This window comes from Rhamphochromis sp. 'chilingali' (assembly GCF_963969265.1).
Source record: "Rhamphochromis sp. 'chilingali' genome assembly, chromosome: 16".
NCBI lineage: Eukaryota > Metazoa > Chordata > Actinopteri > Cichliformes > Cichlidae > Rhamphochromis > Rhamphochromis sp. 'chilingali'.
In genome coordinates, this window is record NC_137943.1 from 8,007,927 (window position 1) to 8,020,511 (window position 12,585).

General features: G+C 40.7%; 2 protein-coding genes across 2 annotated transcripts; both read right to left on the minus strand.

Moving 5' to 3' along the window:
• Nucleotides 1–49: 49 nt before the first annotated feature.
• On the minus strand, nt 50–4,221 carry homeza (homeobox and leucine zipper encoding a). The gene is made up of 2 exons (XM_080907227.1): nt 3,780–4,221; nt 50–2,579 (listed from the first exon to the last, which is right to left on the minus strand). The coding sequence occupies exon 2, from the start codon at nt 2,550–2,552 to the stop codon at nt 600–602; it is 1,953 nt and encodes a 650-aa protein (XP_080763353.1). The 5' UTR covers nt 2,553–2,579; nt 3,780–4,221; the 3' UTR covers nt 50–599.
• A 1,262-nt stretch (nt 4,222–5,483) lies between these two features.
• On the minus strand, nt 5,484–9,850 carry dhrs1 (dehydrogenase/reductase (SDR family) member 1). The gene is made up of 9 exons (XM_080907228.1): nt 9,698–9,850; nt 8,980–9,132; nt 8,634–8,777; nt 8,428–8,507; nt 7,315–7,447; nt 7,091–7,222; nt 6,930–6,999; nt 6,639–6,719; nt 5,484–6,084 (listed from the first exon to the last, which is right to left on the minus strand). The coding sequence occupies exons 2-9, from the start codon at nt 9,121–9,123 to the stop codon at nt 5,948–5,950; spliced, it is 921 nt and encodes a 306-aa protein (XP_080763354.1). The 5' UTR covers nt 9,124–9,132; nt 9,698–9,850; the 3' UTR covers nt 5,484–5,947.
• Nucleotides 9,851–12,585: the final 2,735 nt, after the last annotated feature.

Sequence of the window (12,585 nt, forward strand, 5' to 3'; positions counted from 1 at the left end):
AAAAGTGAGGAGTTTAAAAGTATCAAGAACAACACTGTACAATTAGGAATTTATGTTCTGTGAAATAATTGGATTTAATTAACATAACGGCAGCAGGATCATAAACCAAAGTGCAAGACATCAATTTAAAGTGTACATGTCCAGTGTGCTTTTCATGATGAGGACTTGTTGGCTATAAAGGAATGGTTACACACAGTGATCAGTCAACAAATTTGTCAATGTAGACATTTTATGGAGCAGTAGGTTGTTTGCTACAGTCAGGTACCAAATGTACAACCAATTTAAATTATAAAACTACATAATATACTAGAAATTCTGTAGTGATATCTAAACAAAAATAATAAGCTCAAAAAATAAAGCAAACCAGTGTACAAGTTGCTGCGCTATTTACAGTAATGTAGGCAGCACAATATTTCAAGTCCAAATATATTAGGGAAAGCAGGGAATGCAGCACATATAAAACACAAACCTCACTTTGGGCTTGTAGTGGGAAGACTGAATGTTACAAACCTGCTCAGTTAAAGCAATATTAACCAAAGTAATATTTATGCTTCATGGTGCAAATTATTTGAAGAGCACCTCAACTTGTAGAAATGTTATTAAGTAACAACAATAGATTCCTGCTCAGTTTCCCCAACGTCCTGAGCTGCAAACCAATCCCGCACCTGCTGGTAGCTCATTCTCGATTTCTTGCATAGAGAATCAAGGTCTTTTTCATGTAGTGTGCCATTTGAAAGGTAATAGGTAACCAACGGCTGGATATCTGGGGAATCTGCACTCCTTCCATTTGCTTGAGATTTTCGTTTACGGCTACCCCCGGGCCGAGAGGATGTTCCACTTCCGTTTGTTAAACCGCAGCTGCTTTGCTGGGAAGCCAGCTCTGCCAAGAACTGATCACGGACCCCCTTTACCCAGCGCAGCTGGCCATTTTTGACAGCATAGCGTGTGTCCCCAAACCACTGAATAACATCTGCCCGTGGCAAACCAGTAAGCTTAACAAGTTCAGTGTAGTCTTCACTCTTAGGCCATTGGCAACGCAAGAAATGCTGCTTTAACACATCCAACTGCTCCTTGGTCTTTCTTGGTCGCCCAGCAGGAGTGAGGGCAGGGGATGTAGATGTGGAGGGACTGGTTTTGGCTGACTGGCCTAGCTTCTTTGATGTGGTGATTTTATTTGAAAATGGTTTGTTAGGTGAGACAGACAATGGTGGGCTGTCTGAGGGGGAAGAATAAGGAGAGTATTTGGATATACTTAATGGTTCCAGGGGAACATCTGGCTCAATCTTGCAAGTCTTTGTCAACTGTAAGGGTCGTTCATCACACTGTTCCTCATCTTTGAAAGTGTCTCCTTCCCCTGAAAGATCCTCAATAACATCGTGCCCTTGTGCCTCAAGAACCCTTTCCCCAAATGCCTCCAGGCTATTTGACAAAAAGGTCTGGAAGAAGTGTGAATTTCTAATCCCATTGCTACGTGCTGGCTCATGGCCTTTCGCCCCATTCAGCTGACGAGACTTTTGAGTAATAAGTGGAAGAGGCTGAGACTGTTGATCATGTTTACTTCCCACAGCAGCTTGCTGAGAAAAGTTCTGGGCTGCTGCCAGGCTTCCTCGACCGACGCGCAGCTGGTAACGACTGTCACTGAACCATTTACGAATGTCGTTACGGCTCAGCCCCGTTTCTTCCTGCAAGCGTCTAAGCTCTGCCTCTGCAGGCCAGTTCTCTCTTAGAAAACTTTTGCGAAGGGCAGCAAGCTGAGCTTTAGACTTTTTGTAGCGTCCATGGCGGTGCTGTCGTGGAGAAGAATCTGAAAGGTCAAAGGAAACATCGGCTGCTGGCGTGTCTGCTGGTGGGTGGTAGAAGTACGAATCCTGAGGCGGTGGGAGGGTTGAGCTGAAACACGGTGTGCTGGATTTGGCTGGCTTGTATGAATCTAGTGACTCACACTTTGGGCCGTTTGTCTGAGGTGGGTAGTTAGAAAGAGCACTCTCCTCTTCTTCACTATCCTTGTCTTCAATTATCAATTCCTCATAACTTGTGTTGTTTTTCATTTTGTCTTCCTCATTTGTTTCAATTGAGTCATCACAAAGCTCCGGCACTGCCAGCTTTCGCCGTGTCTCCTCAATTTCTTCCGAGGACCAGCTAATTCCATATTTAATTCTCTGCACCATAAACCACACTTTAACTTTGTCCAGTGGCAAGGCACAGACCCGGGCTAGAGCGCTAACCTCCCGAGACGACGGGTAGGGAAATAAGTTGAAGGCTTTGACCAGCTCTGGGATGGTGTCGAGTTCACGGGTCTGATCAGACTGTGTCCATACCAGTTTCAGTCCCTCTGACACTAGAGGCAGGCACACAACAGAGTTGTGGTTGGTGGTGAAACTAGCCACCCCACTTGTGTTGCTTTCAGCTGAGCAGGGAGAGTCACGCAAATCCTTGGATGAGCATTTGGATTCAAGGTTTTCTTCACATTCTGTCTTTACTTTTTCTTCTAGCATCTCCTTCATGTCCAAAGGTAGTCCATGTCTGCCGTTATGTTCAGTGTATGTAGCCATCTGGGCTATCAAAATGTGTGCTTTCACCTAGAAAAGAATCAGAAACCATAATTTAGTATTGTGCTTTTCCCAGCTGCCAAACTGTTTAAACTAAAGACAAGATTATCGCAAAAGGAAGGCCTACGTCCTCTCAAGAGTACAGACTCAGATGTTTTAAGATCGCCATGTTCTCATTCATTCTCAAAGTCAATTATGGGACAGCTGCCACCCCCACCCTGCTCTCCTTATTCTGAACTCTCAATGAAACTAGTGGTACACTCTATCCAGACTGGGTCTCCCCTCCCCCAGAGTGTGATGGCTGACTTTTGTTTTGTATGAGTGGGGGGACTGGCTGCAAAGGGTGGGGGCAGAATGAGCAATCCATCACAGTCTGCTTTCTCGCCCCTTCCCACTCAGGCTTTGTTCCACTTCCAAGTTCTCAGTTCGAAGAGATAAGTGTAGCCTCTTCACAAAGGCAGCCACCAAAACATTTGCATTGTCGTACTCGAGTCTAAGTCCAGACACACTATTAACAATCAAATATTCCTAGTTAAAGTAGTTCTAAGGTGATTAATACCATTATTATCAAATTGCTTTTAAGCAACAGGTGTTGCTTCCAACTATTCACAAAAGCTTCTATTACATACATGAAACAATGATTCAGTATAAGTGCTAGACCACTGTTTGACATTTTGTCCCACTGCAGTCTTTATTCAATTATATCAATCAGGGGTGGAGACACCTCACAACGTACAGTTTCATAATATGAAGGCTACTCTTAATTTGGAAGGCTCTAATCTTTATTTGGAAGAGCAATAGTTGCGCATTTAGTTGCGAGGTTAAGCCACTGCCGGCGATTAGGTCGCCTGAACCACAAAAGAAATGCTGAAGTGTAACACAAACATTAGCTAACAATTATGAAATCACTGAATTACTCATTGGTGGTAGACTAAACCCACGGGGATGAGATCATGTGGCGACCCCCACAATCTTTTTTTTTTTTTTTAAATATATATTTCATGTCTTACTCATCCCCCTACCCGCTAAACCGTTGGGAGTTTAGACACCATGTTTTTGTTTTCGCGGAAGAAAAAGCTCCAAAAGTTCAAAAATGTTGACCGTGTCAGCTACAATAGCAGTCCAGCGTCTCCCCCCCCCTCTTTATGGCGTACTAACTAAAACGCTTCACACTGCACAGGCGCACTTCGTCGTCAGACACGCTTCAGTGAAACATAAAAATAAACTTACCAAAAAATGCCAAACAAGCCCTTTTTTTTATTCCCGAGGTCCGTTTGAGCGAAAGGAAAAGCGAAGAAAATCAGGTTTCCCCCCTGGCACCTCGCTTTATATGGCCGAAGTTTAAAGGCAGAGCTGGGAAACGATACCGTCCGTCCGTTTGTTTGACCCTTGTCTTATTTATCAAGCACCTCGACGGATTACGGTCAGGATACAAAGATCCGAGGCGACCAAGTTTGTCGCGTTTTCTAGGAGTTCAGTCGTCGGCTAATTCCTGCCGAAGACGGCACAAAGCTCCAATCCGTGAGACTCTCAATCCGAGCCGCCGTTATTTCGTGCCACTCGGTCCTCCCGTTGTTGCTTTTGTTCTTTAACTGTGAAGTGGTTCCCCTGTCCGGCCAGATCGAGGCGAGGCGGAGCTGAGGACCAGGAAGACCAGAAGGCCCAACTGACTCTCCAACAGTGACGGCGGGGTGTGGGTGTGCCAGTCCATGAAAAGCAGGCCTTGGATTGGAGGGAGGAAGCGCCTGTATAATATATCACTAACAGTAGGCTAAACAGTTTCACGTCAACCACCCATCAGAGCTCCCCTCCGCCCTCCCGCTGTCCTAAGCGGCCGACAAAAATTTGATGTGATTTCCGACTACAGTCATGTTGGTAAATTTGATCATTTGGTCATCCATCAACTCTCCCCGCCTGACTTGGAGTACTTCTCGTCAGCATCTTTTTTTGTTTGTTTTCTCTTCCAGGAACTCCCGTTAGGAACCGGCTCTTTGATCCTGGTTTTACAAACTATTTAGGATCCTTACCTTTGGCCATCTGTGGGTTTACAAGTTAACGAAACACAGAGAAATGAAGTAGAACAGTTCACTGAATATTTAATATTTAGTAAACACAACAACTTGCATTGCACAGACTTGATTTCGGTATATATATTTTTAAAGTGGCTCTGTGTGAACTCGCAAACTAACAACAGAAGTAAGGGTTTATCTTACTGATGTACACGTGTTTGAAGTTCTTGAGTTCATGGTCTACACTTATCTCTGAACAGCTGTCACGTTTCACACCTCTCATGTTTTGTGACTTCACCTTGTAACACTGTTGTGTTAATAAAGTCTGTCCACAGATGAAATTCACAGAAACACTGTTCAACATTCTCAAAACCATCTTTGTAATACTTGCAACTGCAGACAAGTTGGAAGTACACAGCTCTGTGGTATCAGTCCTTGCTTAGGGAAGTCCTGCTGTGAAATCTCAAGCTGTGCATTTCTAGGCATCATGAGCACAGGATGGATCTGACTGTGAAATTTAGGGAGATTGTTTGTTCTTTGGCTAATGACGAGTCAATCACATTTTAAAAACTAGCTTGTCCTGCTCTGTGATTCTACTGGGGACCATGAGAGTGTTGACATAGGCACAGAGCAAGGGAAATAATGGCTGTATTACCATAGAATATCACAGGAGGTCTTGTTTTTCTACATGTAACAGTTGCCCCCTCTTGGTTATTAGAAAGAAAGGCATTTCCACATTGGCTTCACTTGTCAGACCTGGAAGCATGAATATTATAAAAGATGGGCATAACTGCTAGATCGGACAAGTAAAGCCAAGATAACTTAAGCCTTCATTCTTTTAAATGTCTGCAAATAAAAAATCTTCAATTTAGATTTTTTTCAATTTTGATATTTTGAAAAAACAAAACAAAACAAATAAACAGCAACAGGTTAGCACTCATTTATTTAACTGGTTGTTATTTAGCCAGCCAGGTGCAGTATTAGCAGTACTGTGTGTCCAGAATACGTAATACAGTTTTTATAAAATGCAAAAATAAGTGCAAAATACACTTGTGTTTCTGAAATATCATTCGTAGCTTCGTAATATATAAGAAAACCATAATATGTAGTTATAATAAGACATTCAGGTTTTCACATTGTGTCTTCATCTGAGGAAAATTATACAGGGACATCCTTTGTGTTTACTTCATTTACCTCCACCACCACAGAATCACAGTCATTAAGTACTTACACAGGGGTGTGTGTTTGTGTGTGTGCACATATGTAAAATGATAAACATTCCTTTAAAAAAAAGTGCTCATCTTAAGTCTTTCGTCACCCTTCAACTGTTAGTAAACAAAATGGCGACTGTAGACAACACTGCCATTAGAGAGTTTATGTAGGAAATCTTTAGAACCGGCTGAATGCCAGGGTCATCACGAAGCGTGGCACACGTACAAATGAGGGCACGGCAACCGACAGCCAGGACAGGTACGGGACCTGGGACAGGAGGTATTTAATCGAAGTGTAATCAGCTACACTTCGCCCTGTGGGTAAGCAGACAATAAGTTCAGAGTACGGTTCTTAATAAACTTTATTAGACCACCAATATTTAAAAGTCTGTCTAAAACTTGCTTAAAACAAATAAATTATGGTATCTATTAAGAAAATAACAAAATAATTCACGTGTTTATTCCCAAATTTGAGCCGCTACACTGGGTTTCTCTGAGAAATGAATCAAGCATAACATTCAACCACTAAAACTAATTTTCCCGTTTAAGGATGTTAGTAAATAACTGTAATTTGGCCTGTTAATCAAAAAATAATAATGTGCTTTACATTTTTTTCTGATTTTTGTAAAACAGTACACTTGAAAGTTAATGGACAACAACAATAATTATATTTTAGCATTACAAATATAATTTCGATTAAAGAGCTTGTGCACACTGGTGGATTGACCATACATTCAAAATTATTTTGCTTATTACCAGTACTGATATGTTAGAGCAACTGGGACATAAAGCTTGCGTAATAGATTTGTTAAGCGCCAAGTAGTGAAGTTTAAGATATTCAAATCTTAAAAAAGAAATCACAAATTTACCATCGACATCTTTTATTCCATAGCGTCTTGCCAGATCAGAAGTCATGAGTATTTTCCCAGTCAGTGACATCAGATTTTTATCTGTCGGCCAAAAAGGAAATCAAAATATGGTTTCTTTGCGTGCACTTAAAAAAGCATTTTCAAAATACTCTTGAGAATTCCTCAGCATTTAAGGTATCTGTTTCTTAGAAACAATAACTCCCAGAAAGACATTTTAATGTCCATCAGGGGGGTGTTGGTGTCTATTTAACAGTCTCACTGTGAGGTGAGCACCAATTTCTGAAGTTGTACCTTTTGCCATGTTAACAATGCACTTCCCGCTCAGTTCTGTGGTTTCTCCATCAGCAAAAACGTTTTTAAACTGTTGGGGAGAAAAAAAAGCAAAAAACACAAGTTTAGCTTACAATTGAAGCAGCAACCAGAAAAAGGAGTTTTCATTACAGGGAATCTACCTTAGACGGTGACTCTTTCGCCAGTATCAACTGAGACACCAGTTCTGTTTTTACCGCTCCTGGCCACAGGCTGACAGAAGCTACACCTCTGCGGCGTAGCTCGATAGCCATGTCTGATGCCAGTCTGTCGCACTGGGAACAAACCACAAAAAATAAAGGCCTTTAAAACAATCAGAAAGTAATATCAGTAACACATGTTATACTTGATCAAGAAGACAACTTACAGCAGCTTTACCAACACCATATGGCACATTGAAGAGGTACCGCATCCCTCCAAAAGAAGAAATGGTCACTATCAAACCCCGACCTTGAGCCACCATCAACCGGGCTGCGTAAACTGAGAAAAAATAGTGCCCCCTGCCAGATGTCGAAAAACTTAAGTAAGTCATATAATATTTCTACCATTTACTTTATTTCAAAACATTTCTAGGTTGGATTGTGTGCATCATGTGATCTCCTGCTGAATTTGTAAGTTTGCTCACTTCCAAAGAGTTGAACAGTATGGTAGTGGATCATGTAGTGGATCATCTCAAAAGACACCAAGAACACCAATGGTAACACACTATGCTGTAATGAATTGAAATCTGCCCTTCTCAAGAATGCACATGAACAGGCCCTTAATGAGTCTAATAAAGCTTGGAGGAAGTACTGTAGTCAGATGAAACCAAAACTTAAGGTCTCGTTGTGTTTGGAGGAAGAAATATAAGGAATATGACCCAAAGAGATGGTGACCAATGGTCAAAAACACAGAGGTGGAAACATTATGTTTTGAGGCTGTTGTTCTGCTAAACATGCAACACAATTTCACTGCAATGAGGGGCCAATGGACACGACCGTGGACTTTAAAATCCTGAATGAGAACCTCCTTCCCTCAGACAGAACACTGGAGATGGGTCATGAAGGGTCTTCCAGCATGACAATGATCCAAATACCACCAAGCCAACAAAGGAGCGGCTAAATAAGAAGCTCATTAAGGTCATGTAGTGGCTTAGCTAGTCGCCAGATCTCTAAGCTGAAGCTCTGAGTTGCCAAACAGAAGTCATTTGTGTAAAGAGAAGTGGGCCACAATCCCTCCTGAGATGCATGTATACCTGGTGTTTGCCTACAAGAAACATCCTACTGCTGTGCATGCCAACGAGGATATCTCCACCAAGTACTCAAGTTTTGTTTGAGGATCAAATACTTATTTCATTTAATGACCTGCAAATATTATTAATAATATTAATATATAACTTTTTTTTCTAGCATCTGTGTATTGGCCAGTTGTTACATGATAGGATGCCGTTTGCTCACAATGAGTGAGTTATCTCATGATTAAACACCCAAGCACACAGTACCTGAGGCCTGCGTTGTTGATGGAATCCCAAATAGAAGGCTCAGTTTCCCAGAACTTCTTACCCATGTTCTCAAAGATATCCTGAAACAATACCACGTGTTTTGTTAAAGTAAAGCACATATGTCATTTCATTCACGCAGATTTACTCCATATTAGGTGCTTCTGAAATAATTCTACCAGGAAATGATAAAGCATTAGTGATCCAACCTGTACTCCAGAATAGGCATTATTAACCAGTATATCCAGTCTGCCGTTATGTTCCTGTCTAATTCGCTCAAACAGTCCTTGAATGTCGGTCTCCTTTGAGGAATCGCAGATAACTGGTACACAGTTCCCACCCCTTTCCGTCACCTGTGTCAACAGTGAAAAAATAATAACATAGCAGAACGAGCCAACACTTTAGCTGCAACACTGATATGGGACATAAGGGGAGGATCTGCTTTACTTCAGAACTTACTCCACTAATCACAAATGAAAGCCACGATACAATAAGCTGCATTTAAAAATGCCTCCCTGTCTAATTATTAGAAGACTCCAAGTGTTAAAAGCCCACCTGTGCAGCAGTTTGCTTCAGAGTCTTCTCCTGGCGTCCTGTGATGTAGACTGTGGCTCCTGCTTCAGACAGCTGTAGAGCTATTCCTCTGCCAATGCCCCGGGAGGCACCAGTTACTACGCATACCCAGCCAGACAGGGACATCTTCAGTGTCTGGAGGAGCAGTAATAACACCATATACAATCAGCAGTGAGATCCATTACACCATGTGAGCAAAATACCCAACATGAAGGGTTACATGTGATCAAAAGTCAGCTGGAACTTTAAAAGGCGTTGCAACATGATTGCATAATAGAACCATTGTCCAGAGTTTATCTGGAAGTAAGAGCAGTGACATCATTCCTTACATGAGTGTTTTAGGTCCAGTCAGTGTTACACAGCATTTTGCATAAGAAGTTTACAACCAACACTGATGATCATAATAGATAATCACTCTGATATATCTGCAATAAGTTAAAAGACTATTTACACAAGGATTACATGAACTTTACCCTGATAGCACAATAAAAATCTAACAACGAAGCTGATGTTGATTTTACCAGAGGAAAGTTCAACACGATGTCAAAGCGCTTCTAACTGACGTGCATTAACATTATATGTAACGCGCTCGCTGTCACGCTATCTCAAATCATAATGAGTGTCAGTCCTGTGCAGTTATTTAGCAGGGCACATAGTTAATAATAATAATAATAATAATAAATAAACCGAAGCCGCTCACCTGTACAAAATGATACCGTCCAACACAGCACGCGCAGGATCTGGTTTGTCAGGTCTCAATAACAACAGGACAAGGAAATGTATGAGCGATAGTACCGCAGCTCGTCGGCACTGCTTTTTTATGTTGCCGTAGAGACTCAACTCTGCAATAACCAGAGTCAGTCTACTGTAATATCGCGAGAAGATGACAGACGAAAAAACGAATGCAAGAGGATTCACTGGTACTAACTTCCGCCTTCGTTCGAATAGCATCGTCCAGGTTCCCCAGAATACGCTCACCGCGCACTACTTTAGTATATTTAGTACATATGACGGGACAGTACGTAAAATATTTGTCATATTAGTGTTTTGATATGCCAAGGAGAGTGCAATATTAGGTCTGCAATTTTTAAAAACTCCATGAGCCTATCTGATTGTTGTGATGAGCAACAACACTCACAAAACACTTATGACGATATACATACAACAAAACACATAAATAGAGTCAAACTCACAGAAACTCATACCCACATAGGAGATGGAATAAAGAAAGAATAAATTAAGTTGTTGAATTTTATGCAGATCCTTCACGATTTAATTCTGTTCATGATAGAAACATGAAATTCTTTTGTTCAAATTACAAGTTAGGCTCTTGTAAATGTAACAGTCACCCATTTTGGCCTCTGGTCGCTTCTCTGGGAAGCGCCCGTATCAGTGAACCACATCGATGGAAGCAATAACCTCAAATGATGTTTGTCTCTTTCACAGATGCAGTTTTGCAGATTTCTTTTACTTTGGTGTGAATGTTCATATCCGTTTATCTCTGCCGTGCTGTACTGCTGCAGATTCCATTCCATTCATTTTCAGATACTTACAATAATCCTGTAAGTAATCAAAGTAATCCGTACTTTGATCCATACTTTGATTTATTTTGTTAATTTTGAACGTGTTGACTAAGACACAGATTATGTTATCTTCAACCTCACACAGAGACAGTTCACTAGTGGTTTCTTTGGTTTATCTGGTTTACCACTCTAGATCAGTGTGCTGGAGAAGTCCCTCAGTGGTTAGACCCACAAGAGCTAGAATGATTCATACTAATGTTTCATTTTGTTTTCTCTTGATAATTCAATTTGCATGTTTGCTGTTAAGTCATCGACAATGGAAGTTTGCCTTTACCTTCCATGCTATGATGGAAGTTCACAAAAGTTAGCTCCAAGACACATTGCAAGGAAAGGAGTTTTCTGCAGGAAATGCTGCTGGTAGCTGTAAACACCATACCATACCATACCATACCATACCATACCATACCATACCATACCACCTTTATTTATAAAGCACTTTAACATAAAACCAGAGTTCACAAAGTGCTGTACATGCTAAAAGCATAAGTAAAGAAAATTAAAATGAATTAATGAATTAAATAACTAAGGTAACACTTAAAACTGCATATCTGAAACATAAAAAGGCCACGCTGCAGCTCACTCTAGCGCCATTGTGGTCAAATAATAGATTTGTAGATTTCTGGTTTAGTTGGTGACAGTTTACTTGGTGATAGATCAGACAGGGTGAATGTTCTTCTTACCGCACAACACCACACCATGGCGCCCTCGTCTCCTAAAACTTACACCATCCAATTTCTGAGTTGACAAAGCTAAAAGACATTCTGAACAGCGGTATTGTTAGCACAAATATATTCAAATAGAAACGAGTGCTCATTAATCAAAACTGTGTCATTAAAGGACTTTTGCTATCGAAATTGTTTGTCCTTTTAAAAGGAGAAATATTGGTGTCTGTGTACAATTGATTGTCAGCCTCATTGAGATGATATTAATTTGTTATCAAATCATGGTAATCATCTCTGTAGTTGCTGCTCTTTTCATGAGCCAGCATTTTTCAGCTTTCTTTATGTCTTTTACTTAAACTTTCCTTGGTGTTGATTCCAGTGTACGTATAAACTCACAAGCTTTCAGAGTTCGTATACGTTCTCATTTCTGCATCACCAAATACATTTACAGTAGCTAAACTGTAAAAAGATCTCTCTGGATTGGTTTTTAATTTCAAAGTTGTTTTTTGGACTAGATGACACTGTTTGCACTTAGTTTCTGAATGTTTGCTAAGTGTTGTCAGTTCACCTAAAATGACCTTGGTTAAAACAGATCTAGTAAATCATTGTCAGAACCTGTCAGTTCCCAGCATATCTTCACCAAGAACCAGTTATTTTCAGTTAATAGTTTGTAGTAAAAAGAGCAACATCGTCACAAACACTATCAATAACACTTTACACTTTGTAGTATTATGGAATATTTTCTCATGTTGAACTGGGTTACTTTTATCAAACTGTTTGCAGCGTTGCCAATGGTCGACATGGTCACAAGTTACGTCTACAGTTTGTTGACCTTTGCTCTTTTTGTCACTTGGTAGTGGGGCATGAACCCAGTGATTCTTGATTACTGGCATTATTACGAAAGCTGAGCAGAAGAGATAACCAAACTCAGACTGGAAGTTGTATTTAATCAGCCAAACTATTCTCATCAGTGGGCCGTGCTTTGATAGTGCCTCAGGGCAAATGTCGCAAGCTTCTATTGTCTTCCATTCCTCATTCTACGTGTGCATTTAGGAGAAAATCCTGATAGATGTCTACATTGCAGAAATTAATCCTAATAAACTGCAAACCTGCCACATTTGGTATGATGTTTGAGTTTAATTCTTCCCTCAGTGTTCTTTCTGTTCCCTTGTGCCAAGTCTCCTGTATTAAGTTCATCCATTATTTAGTTGTTGCACCTTCTGCTTTATTTCTAAAAGAGTTAGCCTTCCCTTTGATTTGCTTTTAGTGTTTGCTTCCCTTGTCTCGTTGTCTGTATATATAGTTGCTGTCTCCCCTTGTTCTTTAGATCATTTTAGTGAGTC

Bases quoted from the DNA above. Each gene is read 5' to 3' on its own strand.
- homeza (XM_080907227.1), bottom strand. From the start codon at position 2,552: ATGGCTACATACACTGAACATAACGGCAGACATGGACTACCTTTGGAC.
- dhrs1 (XM_080907228.1), bottom strand. From the start codon at position 9,123: ATGTCCCTGTCTGGCTGGGTATGCGTAGTAACTGGTGCCTCCCGGGGC. The intron at 7,000-7,090 runs GTAGATTCCCTG...TCTCCCCAACAG, and splicing joins CGAAAGAGTCACCGTCTAAG to TTTAAAAACGTTTTTGCTGA. The intron at 6,720-6,929 runs GTACAACTTCAG...TTTGGCCGACAG, and splicing joins CATTGTTAACATGGCAAAAG to ATAAAAATCTGATGTCACTG.